Below are 14,582 nucleotides of genomic sequence, written 5' to 3'. Positions count from 1 at the left end.
TCAGGAGGTAACTGGGAAGACAATAAGGTTTAGGTCCAAAATTGATTTGCATCACTAATCGTTCCCTTAAAAAGTTGCACTTAAAAATTAAAAATAATTGATTTCCTGACGCCACCTTCCCTCAAAAGCATTGATTTACAATATAATAATTAACTTAGCTAATAGTTAAACCATTTATGATTTAATAAAATAAAATAAATTCAAAGATTTGTTAGATGAAACCTTTAGAATTGCAATAGTAAGAAGTACCTATGACTGACACCAAATATATTTTTCAGGTATAAATCCACTAACACTTAAAGGCTGCAATACTGGCGTGTTTGTCGGAGCTTGCTTCTCAGAGTCCGAGAAAACTTGGTTCTATGAGAAACTACAAGCGCAAGGCTTCGGAGCTACTGGTTGTATCAGATCGATGATGGCAAACAGGATCTCTTACTGGCTTGGAGTGAACGGTATGTAATTTAAAAACCTATTGCGGAATAATGGTTCAATAGCACTTTACAACGTAAGGGTCTGTATGGCTTTGACAGCAGCAATGAAACATTAACGAATAGAAACGCTACCCTTTCGGTCTCTGATGTCGGAGTCGCAATGAATGGCAATCTCAGACATAGAGACCTAGAAGAGAATGGTCGAAAATAACCGGGGGAGCAGTTGAAAGCTAAGTTGGGTGTTTTTTTATTAAAGGAAATTCTATGAGGATAGGGTCAGTCGTTTGGAGAGAGCCCATTCAAGAACTTAATAGAGAAAAGGTACGGCATGAACTCCTTGAATTCTGAGAGTTGCAGAAAAGTGGAAACTGATCTGTCAGAGTTAGAGCTTGGCTGAAAAGACAGACCAAAAGCAGTTCTGCGTCTGTTGGGGTTATGACTACGGTTTTAATATTAAACGCTGCTACCTGTGCAGTGACAGGTCGATTATAAAGAAGTAAGGATATTTTTGGATAACCAGCCGGCGAGGAAGGTTTTGAACGAAAACGAAACCTAGTCTAGTGTTTGTGTTCAAAATTTGTAGCCAACGTAATCCCACGTAGACTCAGAGGCCCTGCTCGGAGGGGTGAAGAGCTTTTCTCGGACATGCCGAGTAAAGAAATTGATCAAAGATCACGAGAAAGCGATTATTCAGAATAGAATAGATTAGTTAAAAAGAATAGAGGGTAATAAGAGAAAAAATGGAGGGTCATGGTAGAGGTTTATAAAAGGTGGACAAAAGTATCTTCTTTCCTCAACCCTATCAGTAAGTGAGAACATACAAATGATTGTTAAAGAAAGCTGAATCAGTGTTTCAGATCATATTTTATTCTGTTACAGGTCCAAGTTATGCAATAGATACCGCATGTTCTTCAGGGATGTACGCTCTAGAGCAGGGCTACAAAGCAATCAGAACTGGACAATGTAATTCGGCTGTAGTAGCCGCTTGCAATCTATGTTTACATCCGTATGTATCGCTGCAGTTCTCCAGACTGGGTGTCCTGTCTATGGACGGAAAGTGTAAAGTGTTCGATGAAGCAGGTAAATGTTTTTACAATCCTATAGGACAAAACTTGGATATAAGATTAATTTAAGTTTAATTCTTCTTGATCAACAATCCATAGACTTATAAAAGCATTTCTAGTTGAACAATTACAAACTGGCCGCACTGAACCTTTTTTTTAAAGTGTTTTTTTTGTGGCAAGCCATTCTATTAGGATGTTACCAAACATGGAGTTAAAAACATTCACACCTTTTAGTTTTATTTTTACTTTATGATTACTACTTAATCGATGAAACACGAATAAAGCAAGAAAGCCACGAGACACTTGACCGAAATGACGAAGCGAACTTTCTGGCTGGAAAGATAATAATAATACCATGAAATTCAAACAGCTCGCACGAGGGGAGAACTCCGACTACATGCAGCTTTCGGTGGACAGACTTCAAGACTTTCTATTTGCAGAAACTATGTACTGCCGAAACGAGTGCTTTAGACCTCGAGTAAAATAATGTTTCAGACTATTGCTTGATTAGGGGGCTGAAAAATATTATAAAAAACTTATGCAAGCATATCAAACTATATCACTCTTGACATACTCTATTAGAATGGCCAGCTACCGAATCTTGCTGAAACTCTTAATGAATATTACAATATGAAATGTTTTGATTTAGAGGTCTTTAGTACTATAGAAAAATCAGTCTAATTCAAAAAATATGGCTCGCAACAATGTAGCAAGCGAATCTTCTGATGATTCTGTGCTACTTTGAATACATATAAATGTTTTGTTCTTTTCAGCGAATGGCTACTGTAGATCTGAAGCAGCCTGTGTTCTCTATCTTCAGCGTAGAGCCGACGCTAAAAGAATATATGCAACTATAGTGCATGCAAAAACGAATTGTGACGGTTACAAAGAAGAAGGTATCACTTATCCATCTGGGCAAGCTCAGGAACAACTTTTGATAGATTTCTATAAAGAGTGTGACATCGACCCAAGTAGTCTTGCTTGGATAGAAGCACACGGCACTGGCACTAAGGTAGTGTTTGGTAGCACATATTAAGAAATGTGAAAAGTCTGTAAGCAACTGAAAATAACTCATTACTTTACTCATTATTTTTGGTGACTGATTTATAGTTTCAATAGGATGAAAAAATAAATGCCAGTATAATTTTGAAATTTGAAATTTTACTGACTGAAATGGCATTTATTTTTTCATCTCATTATTTTAGTTTTAAAGGAATCTATGAACAACTACGTTTTTTTAACTAAAATAGTTGAACGATTTTAAACCCATTCATAAGTGTTCTGTTTACAAGCGCCTTATTAAACTGATATCAAGACTGTGCATAGTATCTTTGTACTTATCAATCCTTTTCAAATAGTCAGTTCTGCTGTGAACATTATCTGTTGAGGTAGCAACTGTCAATAGAAATTTGATCATAAACAAAATTATTTTGCATTGAAAGACGACTTTTTTTAAAAAAAATTCAATCTATTCTTTATAATTATGATTGTGGCAGTGTATTAAAAATGTATTTCCAGGTTGGTGATCCAGAAGAGCTAAACGCCATAGTGAATGTAATCTGCAAAGGTCGTAAGACACCACTGAAGATTGGTTCAGTGAAGTCAAATATTGGTCATTCCGAACCGGTATCTGGACTGTGTTCGATCACAAAAGTTATCATTGCAATGGAGACAGGTTTAATACCACCCAACATTAATTTTCACACACCTAGAAAGGATATTGAAGCACTGCACAACAAGACGGTGCAGGTACGTTTGTTGAGTGTAACTGTAGACGTTTAGACGACCGCCATGAAAATGCTCTCAAATTCCATGCAATAGCTCTGTAGACGCTAATGGTCTCTGCATGCAAATAGTCGATATGCCCGAAGAATGCTTTGTACGTGCGGTTCATTCTGCATTTGCACAGAGTTGAGGGAACTTGTTGGTAAATTAATCATCTATTATCTGTTACAGTCAGTTCTTGTCAGCTAGACACTACATATGCTAGTGCAACCGATTCTTTTTACTTTTAAAACTAGCCAATTTAATAAAGATTTTAGGGTTGTGAAGATCTTGGACTCAATTCTGCGAGACTTAATGTTGTAAATCGCGACAATGGCGTATTCTCAGAGTCTAACTTCCAGTTAGATTGCTAAAAATGTTTAAGCTGTGGAGTTGACCACTTCATTGAAGCCTCAGTAACATGCTTACCACTCGCTTGCAAATCAAAACTTTCTGAGTGATCCGTTTGATAAAATTACCAATTAAAAAATAAATTGTTTTTATCATATTTATAGACAGAATTTTTTCATTCACAGGTAGTGACTGAGCCTACCAAATGGGATGGTGGAATGGTTGGTGTGAACTCCTTCGGTTTTGGAGGAGCAAACTGCCACTCGCTACTTAAATGGAATGAGAAATCCAAAGTAAACAATGGTCTACCAGAAGACAACTTACCAAGACTCGTTAATTTTTCCGGAAGGACATACGATGCAGTCATGTCAGCCTTAACTCATGTAAGTTCCGTAGATATAAAATGCTGTTCCTTCAACCACAAAGTGCGTTTTCCATTACGCATCCTTAAGGATTACGAGTAGATCTTTATACACATTATTAAACACAATTGTACAAGTTCATTTTGAAAATCTTCCCTCATGGTTTTATACATTTCCCTTCTCATTCTATTAGTTTAATATTCCCTTTTAATTATCAATTCAAGATTTTTTTCTTGCTTGATGTAGTTGCTATTTCTTTTGCTCTTATGTTTCATCTGATTCGGATCTAACTAATTTACCCTTGTAACAGAGGTTTTTGTTCACAAGTACTCTAAAATAAAATGTAAAAAAGTTTTGTTTCTTGATGAAACTAAATATGGAAATTCTTATATTCTGAGAAGACAAAATATTGCGTTACAGAATTTGTAAACCTACAATACATAGTGTATATCTACCCCCAGATATTCTAGTGTATTATACATTTACTTACTTCATACTTAATTATTTTTTCTGATTATTTTATAGATGGAAGAAATGCCATTAGATAGAGAATTTGTGAAATTATTGCATGATATTCACGCACATGAGATCCCTGCACACCTGTACAGAGGCTATGCGATACTTAGTAAGGATAAATCTATTAGTTGTAAAAATGTTAAGGTGAGTTATAATACCTAACAAATAATAATTTTGAAGTTTATACACTTAAATTTATTATTTATTTTATTTAATGTTTTACTCACTCGAAAAATAATTTAAATGCACTAAGAGAAAGTAATAAAAAAAATACATAAAAGTACTTTAAGAAAACAGAAATTTAAATAAATAGATAATTAAACTCAAAATTTTACAAAATGTCTAAACAGAAATAATTTAGCAACTAATACAAAAAATGAAAATGAACTGAAAGATGAATTATTTTAATTAAACTGTTCGATTAGAAATTTTACTTTTATGAGGCCAAACCAATCAGAACTTTTCAATAAAGCTATCATAAACTCAACTGTTAGGAATTGTATTTATTTTGTTCCCGAATGTAGAACACAATAGGCCAAATGAACTATTATGAAATATATATTAAACAGGTCATTCCTGTTCCAAAATCAAGCAGCTAAGAGAGGCATATTAAGTTGGGGGAAACATCCCCCGTTCCAAAGTTGTCAAATTGCTTTTGCAATATCATCTCCTCTGTCTAGTCTCAAGTATTAAAGATCTTTTACCGCCAACTAGCAATAGCAGGGCGATTAAACAGATATAAGAGTGTTTTCTTCTCCTCTTGTGACAATCTGCTTGCGGGCACTGGGATGATTAGTCCTACCACCTCGTAAAGAAGTTGTTTAAACCAACTGATCTCTGTAGAAACAGGTGTAAGGACAGAATAGGTAGACATGGGCACTTAGTTTTGTTCGGATTTGTGAGCAGCGTCAGTGACCGCACTCACTGACTACTTGATGAGGTACTAGAATGGACTTGTAATTTCTTTTTAAATGACTGCAATTACGAAATGAGAATCTACTTAGCAAAATCATACTCTTATAGAATGCCGGTAGTTTAGCTGAAATTCCTTGCATCTTTAGTTTCTCCTCCTAGATCGTTACGACCTGTGTATGATCAGTTGAACCAATATATCTCTGAAGATGGATACGATTTCGAAAACACCTGAAAAAAAAGACTTACTTTGTCCTGTTAAATATTACTCCTTTTTTTTTTTTAAGAAACAATGGGGCGAACGAGAGCTCACACTGAACCTGCCAGGATTGTTCACCAATCTGGAGCCACTAGATTCAAGCCTATTAGAAATACCATGCATAAAGACACTACTAGAAGAACTATCAACATATATTAAAACTGATCTAGTCAGGTTATTAAGAGGGCAATCACAAGAGAATGACAGCTTGATCGTGATCTTTCTGAAGATTACCGCGCTACAGGTAGGTTATTTGGTTCGAGAAACAGATTAAACGCAGGTTTGATTCGCAGTTCTGAATAATATCACTCTGCTTTTGAAATTCTGATCGGTTTCGAATGTCTATCCGCCTTCAGAAATTACATCTACCAGTCTCAGATAGCGTGATGACAACAGACAAAATATTTGTAAGAGGAAGTAACATTCCAACCTTTAATGGTTGATGAAAATCCGAAACCGGTGAGAATCACAAAAAACAGATATGCTACTTTAGGTGAAATCACTGAAACACTATCGCTGATATATTTATAAATCTTATGTTATCATCATATAATGCGCTAGTTAATCAAAGTAGCAGGTTACAAGGTTGGATTTGAAAAAAAAACACACATGATCCCTTAATACTTAATCTATTCGAAAGGGGTTTGAAAAAGTCCGATGGATTCTGTGCTACATTACTGTATTGAATGATGAGTTTACAGTAAGATAGAAAGCAACTCGTTTAAGACTAGGTTTAGTGGACGAATTTGTCTGATTGGAGTTCGTGCTTAAAATGAACCCGATGTGGGCATTCTAGTTCCCAACTTAAAAATCAGACTAATAAAAGTTCTCGGACATTTAGATTCCGCCATTTTTGTCCAGTTAGCCTAGCCCGCAGCGGTCGGCAACCTATTTTAAGTCGAGAACCATTTCTCCTTAAATAATTTTAATAAATCTTACCAAGAGCCGCAAGGATGATAGAGTAAAGAACTCTGAAAATCATTTGCATTCACAAATTATTATGTTATGATATTCAATAACATTTAAACGTTTTATATATTTATTTTCACATATTGCAAAGTAAATAAACAAATAAATAATAATTAAACCTGTGTTTGAATGAAAGGGCGGCAGCCTTATATAATTATGTACTTTATTTTAATATAATTCTAGTCAAATTACTAACCTATCATATTTAAAATTCTTTTTGAAAAAATATCTTTACTATAATAAATGAAATTTTCATTTTTTTCGACAAAATCAAAATATACAATGTATTTTAGACAGGCTGAAGAGCCACACAATTTGGATAAAAGAGCCGCATGCGGCTCGCGAGCAGCGGGTTGCTGACCCTTGGCCTAGCCCAACGCGATCTAATGGTGGCACTCACAGTTAGAGAACCTCTGTTCAATCCTGACTGTTTTATTAAACTTCGTAGTAACAAGGAAGGATGTTTCGTAAAAATTATAAGCATTTTTTCCGGAACATTCTACCGTACTTAGCCCTTCACACTGTCATTGGGGAGCTGTTTCTTTTTCTTCCAGTACAAAACCTACCACATGCTGGCTAGAGATGGCCAACCGTATCTGTATGGCTATTTTAATAAATCTCATTAGATTGACATAAATGCTTGCTTGATATTGCAGATATGCTTAATAACTTTACTGAAGAAACTTGATGTGAAAATCCTCAAGGTTACCGGTTCATCTATCGGACAGATCGGCTGTGCTTTCGCAGATGGTATCATCAACGCCAAAGAGGCCATATTACTTTCCTACTTTACGGCTCTAGGCATAATCGAGTCTAAGCCCTCACCAGGCCTAGTGCTTATTGCTGGTAAGCCCTTCTGTAAATTGATTACTACAATTTGCTGCAGAAATTATCTGCAACATGTTAAACTCAATCGTGAAATTATTTTTACTTTCTTATGCTATTCGCATGTAGACTAATCATCTTGGTTTTAACTTACAAGCTAGAACTGCACACAATAGAATTTGTTCACACGATTTTTTGTTTAATTCCAGGCACAACTGTCAAAAAACTGGGCCAGATTCAAGAGCAACTAAATGTTTATTCCAATGGGGAGCGAAATTGCTTAATTACTGGCCCCAAAGATTTAGTAATAAAGCTGAAGAATAAATTATTGACGAACGGAATAAATAGCGAAATAATAAAGACTGCAAATATTGCCTTACATCACCAGACACTAAACGTAGCTCAACGGAAGATTTCTTCTCACTTACAGAAGGTGTTATATTTAAGAGATTCTTTCAGATTAAGGTTAAAATATCATTCTGAAAGTTAAGATCGCTATGAGTTCTGCTTGGAAAATTGTCAAACGGCACAGCGATAGGCTAGCCTTCACATCCTTATCTCTTATCCACACTCGGACTCGTATGGGACCGTAAAGCATATCAAGTTTCCTGTCTCTGTTCCTTAAATGCACAAATTCCAGTTTGCTGAAGCTCGCAAGTCTTATCTGAGATTTCTCAATCACATTAAGTCTGGCAAAACTAAAAGTAGTTTTGGAAATAGAGTAACAATAAGTGTGAATGTTCATGCCACATTTTTATTTTCCTTTAATTTCAGGTATTATTAGATTCCAGACAGAGTTCAACAAAATGGTTGAATCAATCAATCAGCTATGAATACTTTTCCAAAATGACATGTGATAAGTTTGAAGATCATTTTAATGAATTATGCGATAATGAGCCAATACTACAGTTAGGACCGCCTTGTAAATTGTTCAAAAGTTCACAACCACTGACTGGAATCTACCTCCTGGAAAAGACAAATGATAATTTCAATCAAATTACAGCATTGCTTGATAATTTGGGAAGGTTTGTTGATTTTTTTTAAAATTTTACCATTTTTATATCTAAAGAAGTTCCGTGGACGTTAAAACCCATCTAATAACGCTAGAAGTTTACAAATATCACAATATTAATCTATAGATGATGTAGAGTGCCTCTATACAAATTATGTCCAACTTCAAATAAGCAATTCCATGATGTAAGAAATCCATGTCTGTTCTTACAATGTTTCCTTGCACTAAAGGCTACAACCTCAAAGAATATTGCTAACTTCACTTCAGATAAATCCGATAGAAATACAATTCTATAAAAGAAAATTGTAACGTTGATTCCTGATTTAATTAAGTTGGTTGTTTAACGCTTGTAGTTGTAATGATGTTGCCCATAAATTTCTTATTAGTTTTGGCCTAAAGAACTGTTTGTTATAAAGGAATTCGTTCCCTACAAACCTTTATTGCCAAATTTTAACCCAAGGATTGGTATCAGTTATGGTTCAACAAGTGGTTACAGCCAATTACAAGGGACTACATTTTCGATAACGTTAATTTTTTTTTAGTTATAAATAGTTATTTTATCATGCCCCCCATTACTATAATTTTTCTCAATACTTTGACTTTAATGATAGTCCACATTATTTCACGATTGCTGAAAATGATAATTTTAATATATTTTCTACATTTCAATGTTATAGATTGTACACAGAAGGAGTAAGTTTTGACGTTGGAAATCTGTACCCTCCAGTGGAGTTTCCAGTGTCCAGATCGACTCAAATGATATCCCCGCTAGTACAGTGGGATCATTCGGACGAATGGTATGCTGTTATTTATAAATAGTTCACGAGGGTATTTCTATAAATTAAAATAACTAGACTACAAAGTATTCATTGCTGTGATAACGATCAAGTTCTCTCTGGTCAATTTAGCCTAAGCGAATACGCTATTTAAGAGCTTGGTGACGACTTTTGGTCAACCCATTGAATGTCTTCCGGCACGGATAAATATGCTGTGTGTTTACAAAATATCACTTAAAAGCTATCATATTGTTGTAGGTATGTACCATCTTATAGAACGCAGAAGATGATAAAAGCCGGTGAAAGAAACATTAACATATCGCTAAAGGAGGAGGAACTGGAGTATATCGCCGGACATGTCGTAGACGGCAGAAATCTATTTCCAGCTACTGGTTATTTGGTAAGTCAATTTTAGTTTATTTATTACAACTGTATTTGCTTTTTTGCTGCGAAAGTAAACCGGCGTTAACGGGTGGTGTGACGGTTTTCAAAAGTAAAGAAATTAAAGTAATGCTTTTGCTTTCCTCTCGACACCTATTCTTAGTTTCAACTCACCCCACAACTTCAATGCCCTAATCACTCCCTGAGGAAGATACCTCGAGTTTTAGTGTTTTCAAGACAAATTTTACTGTCTACTTCACCCACCAGTTCAACATTCTCACCGTTGCTCACATTAAGTTAAACAGCATTTCATTGAAATAATTAATTAATAATTTACAGTGGCTAGTCTGGGAGACGGTGAGCATGTTGCGTGGCGAGACCTTCCACGAAGTGCCAATAGTCTTTGAGAATGTTAGATTTCACAGAGCTACAAATCTGTCAAAAGATGGTAAGTTAAGAATTATCATTTAATCTGTTTTTAATTAATTCTGTTCGCAGCATTAGATTGTTCTTTCTACATTATCTTGCTTGCAGGTTCCATTGATTTCATAGTAATCGTGCAGAAAGTTAGCGGAAAGTTTGAGGTAGTTGAAGGAGGTGCAGCTATAGTTACTGGCACTACATACGTACCACAAGATGTCAGTTCAGAGATGATTGAACTACAGGAAAGATGTCCACCCAGTGAATATCCGATGAGTGCAAACGACATCTATAAAGAACTAAGACTGAGGGGCTATCAGTACAAAGGATTGTTTAGAGCACTCAACAAGCTAAATATGGATGGTAGGTATTTCTATTGGCTTTATTAAATCACCCTAATTTTTTTTGAACACTTCACTCACCGCTGGCTTTCGCCATGTATAAGCTGCAGTCAGGCAAAGGCCGTCAAAATTTCTCAGGGCCATCAAAAGCTTTGCCAGTACAAAAAAATACTATAACTGTTTACTTACCAATAATAATTGCATATTAGCTTATTTGTACAGGAATTTTTTGTTTTCTCTTTCTTTGTTACTACAATATCTGTAATTTATTATAGAAGTTGAAACAAAATTGAAAGTAAGACTGTTTTAGAACAGATTTTAATAAAGAATAAAACTTGTAGCTAGAATATAGGTTTCTGTCCAAACTACATATGCAGACCATACGTGTATGTCAATGTGAGTTTTATTCGTCCGCAGAAAATCTCTGAAGTGCCTAGTCCTACAATCTTATATAGGTTAGTAACATACAAAAATGATACCATCTGTTCTGAAGAAAGGCAACTTTTATTTTCTACTTCAACAACAACACGCTTGGATTTTCAAACAAGTAGGTGTGAGAATCCAGAGATAGATGAATTTCTGCTTAAATGGTATGCAAGAAGCACGATTTAGGCAATTAAACAGGCAATAAACCAGTACAACATTCTGAGAATTAAATTCTTAAATTTTGTTGCTTTAGGTCGTTTAAAAGAAAATTGCTCTATGAAAACCAATCTATTTTTCTTCAGAATTAGCAATTGTTTGCAACTTACTAGAGGGCCCATTTTCGCTCTAGACCACTTCCTGTTCTGATGTCTTCTAATTCTGATTGCAGAATCATGTGCTAAGATTGTTTGGTCCAATAACTGGGTTACTTTTATGGACAACATGCTGCAAATGAAGATAATATTTGAAGAGACTCGAGGACTGTTTGTACCAACAGCTATTGAAAGGTTAACCATCGATCCAAAGAAACATTTGCAAATTTGCAACCAGCTAGCTTCAGATGATAAAGGTAGTATTATCTTTCTTATTATTTTAAAATTTTAAATTTTAAAATATTCATTGTACTTGAGTCATGGTTTTCTATTTCAATTATTCAATGAAAATGCAAGAATTACAAATACAAATTTACTGTTGAGAGGGTAACTGTGTAAGGAAAAAATTGTTTTTAATAATTGATCTACTATTCAACCTGATCTACCTATGTAGAGATTCGTCTCAAAAATGCAAACTCTCTGTTAATTTGTTTAGTTGTGTTGTGCGTTTGATGCAGGAAATAATAAGAATTTGGAGAAGAGTGAGATGAGGAAGAAATAATGTGAAAGATTCTCCCGTTTCACAATTAACTAAAACGTGACCATATACAATGCCGAGCGAATTAACGAATATGATATGGGCAAAAGTTGTAGGAATGAAATGTGGTGCTGAAGGCTGAGGAACGTTGAGCCGCATAAAATTCACCATCTGTTTGAACAAATCGAAGAATAATTTCAAAAAGAAGCAGATAAGAGCTCTTAATCCATCAAGGCTCAATGAACTTAATTCCTTATTCCAAACAATAAGTCCATGAGATCCATGGATTTTTTTTTCTCCCTGTGCATAAAAGAATGTGGTATGTGTCCTATTTTATAGAGATGTCTCTTATAACCATCATGGCTGGTAAGAAATCTAACCATTGGTCTGAGGGAGTTGACCTTTACAAACCTAAAATCGAGTTACAATCAGCGCTGCCTAGAACTCCCCCCATCAACGTTTTAGATTGCCGAAAACCCATTAAGCTATTTTCATAAAGTTTCATCTCATAAAGCTGTCCAAATTTTTTTAAAGCTGGACAGTATCCAGAGACACGCCAACAGCGGAATTGGGGGCCAGTAAAGAAAAGAGAGAGGCGCCTAATTTGGTCAATCTATATTCTTCTGGCATGCCCTTATGTCCTGGAACACATTAAAATTATATTCTTGACGATAGAAACTTCTTTCAGTCTCCTAGAAACTTTCCACGCCAACTTTAGGATGAAAACGTTGATTATAGTTATACAATAGTTGGAACAGAGTGTGTCCACATAAGCTTTTTGTTTATTTTTGGCTACATATTACTGTCAAATTTATTAAGCAGAGATTGTTGCAGAGATGTTAACGTGGTATTATAGGGAACTGGATCTTATAAAATCTGGTGGCATTGAGCTCAGAGGCATGCAAGCTAATGCCATTGCAAGGCGGAAGAATTTAAGTGAACCTGTCTTGGAAAAGTATGTGTTCACACCGTACCACGAAAGTGAAGAGGTTTGTACTACTTTACACAACATATATTAGTAGATTTTAACGCTTAATTAAAAATATAATTGAAAAAGAAATCAGTGTGAACCAATTATCAGATTCCTTAAAGTATTTTTTGAAAATATTTTAATATAACCGATCAGTGGGCAATAACGTATTAATTACTTGCACTTATTGCACATATTTTAGTATAGGAAATTACTGAAGTAAGAAAAATTAAAATAAATAATTGAAACTCTTCCGTCCTAACTCATAAGCGTAATTTAATGAAGTAAGAAGAAAATCTTTTACTTACACAAGAAATAATATAAGTTCTTACTTTCTTATGCTTTGGCCAAAGCATTATTATTAATTGTTTTCAGTTACATCATAAAAAGCAAAGTTTGGGGAAATTTCTTTCTCAAATTGAAATAGCTATTGCCACATTTCGTGATCAGTTCTATGTTTGCTAGTGATGTAGTTTTTAATTGTCCTTAGAATAAATCTAGTTTCCTTTTTATGCTTTTATAAAAACACTTTTTGCTTCATTTTCGTACTTTCTTTCCTTTCCTTTACAGAAGGAATGTTGTCAGAAAATAGCAAACGTAAATTTAATTTTTTTTGTACCATGTTTCGATTATATCGATTTGCAGCGTCTAAACAGCAATCAAATTCAGTAACTTATACAATTTTCGAATTTAAATGATTTATTTTGGAACATTTTTGAAAATATAATATTAATAGTTTTAATTATATTATTGTCAATTTTTAGCCTTAACAAAAGGACACATGTAATTGGTGAACAAGCTAATAGGTAAACCTGAAGCGTAAATAAACCAAAGCGTCAAATCAAAGAAACGGAAATGAAATTTAATGAGAATAGAATTGAAGAAAAAAAGTGGTAACAAATTCAAAAATATAATGCAATAATCATAGCTAGCAGGGAAGAGTCGGCGAAGATGGTAAAAAGGAGGTTGAACAAGATAAAGAATATATTTAAAGTGGAATTGAAAAATATAAGGAGAAGAAGCAGAACGCAAAGAGAGAATAAGAGGGATGAAACAAGCGAAGATTACGCCGAGGACCAATCTATTGAAAGTAGAAAGGGAACTGAGGATGAACTTGAACTTAAGCTAGAAGAGTATAAAGGTCACATGAACGATTGTGTTGCTGAATAATGGTTATATCCTAAAATAGGATCTGAAGCCCCGGAGCGAATCCTATTGCCTGAAGGGAATATGTTGAAAATTTAATAATGGCAGTGTACTGATTTTAAATTTAAAGCATTCAAAAATGAGTCGGATTAAAACTTAATAAAGAATTTGTTTAAGTGTTATAAGCGGTGTGTTTGATACTGGAAATACAGATATTATCATAAATTTTAGTAACATGGTTGCTTATATCATTTAACAAACGGAAAATTTGTAATCAGTTTAATTCATTTTTAAAAAAAGCTGGTTTTTTGTTGTCACCATAATATTAAAATTTGGGGCCTAATTTAATTCTTTTTTCAATGAACGAAAAAATGCAAAAAGCTCCACAGTTCCGTTTTATTAACATTAGTTTAGTTACAAAGATTTTGGCCGAGATTTTTAACCAAAAGTGCGACTTTACTAAATGGCTTTAACGATTTTTCATACTTCTCGATCGAAATGTTAATTCCTATTATTTAGACAAAATATTTTCCAGGACATTGATTTTTTTTGTTTTTATTAGGTGATATCTTGCAACTTGAAGTTCCGCTCTAAAAGAAGTAACTTCAGTACAATTTATATTGTATTAAAGGGCGTAAAATCATGTCTAGAAATTCCAATTAAAAGAAAATCAGTAACCGAAAGTGCTCCATTATAATGTAGCTTGCTTTTTTTTTTGTCTAAACGTCTCCAGCAATTTTATTAAACTTGGCGTTATAACAGCTTGTTTTATTAACTATTACAATTTGAAGCTATTTTTTTTTTTCAG

At 34.3% G+C, this 14,582-nt stretch overlaps 1 protein-coding gene across 1 annotated transcript in view; it reads left to right on the top strand.

Moving 5' to 3' along the window:
- The window catches only part of FASN3 (Fatty acid synthase 3), a 39,182-nt gene that overhangs the window by 3,176 nt on the left and 21,424 nt on the right, over nt 1-14,582 (top strand). Inside the window, exons 4-19 of the mRNA XM_074137972.1 lie at nt 279-452; nt 1,311-1,511; nt 2,269-2,507; nt 3,014-3,244; nt 3,796-3,993; nt 4,498-4,632; nt 5,688-5,903; nt 7,285-7,474; nt 7,663-7,886; nt 8,228-8,478; nt 9,143-9,262; nt 9,500-9,641; nt 9,962-10,070; nt 10,157-10,405; nt 11,198-11,377; nt 12,493-12,647. Of these exons, the coding sequence (XP_073994073.1) occupies nt 279-452; nt 1,311-1,511; nt 2,269-2,507; nt 3,014-3,244; nt 3,796-3,993; nt 4,498-4,632; nt 5,688-5,903; nt 7,285-7,474; nt 7,663-7,886; nt 8,228-8,478; nt 9,143-9,262; nt 9,500-9,641; nt 9,962-10,070; nt 10,157-10,405; nt 11,198-11,377; nt 12,493-12,647 (3,014 nt within the window). The remainder of the gene's footprint in view (nt 1-278; nt 453-1,310; nt 1,512-2,268; nt 2,508-3,013; nt 3,245-3,795; nt 3,994-4,497; nt 4,633-5,687; nt 5,904-7,284; nt 7,475-7,662; nt 7,887-8,227; nt 8,479-9,142; nt 9,263-9,499; nt 9,642-9,961; nt 10,071-10,156; nt 10,406-11,197; nt 11,378-12,492; nt 12,648-14,582) is intronic.

Source organism: Rhodnius prolixus, unplaced genomic scaffold, assembly GCF_049639745.1.
Source record: "Rhodnius prolixus isolate KJV_2025 unplaced genomic scaffold, Rpr scaffold_11, whole genome shotgun sequence".
Classification (NCBI taxonomy): Eukaryota; Metazoa; Arthropoda; class Insecta; order Hemiptera; family Reduviidae; genus Rhodnius; species Rhodnius prolixus.
This window is presented reverse-complemented; position numbering and strand designations above follow the sequence as displayed.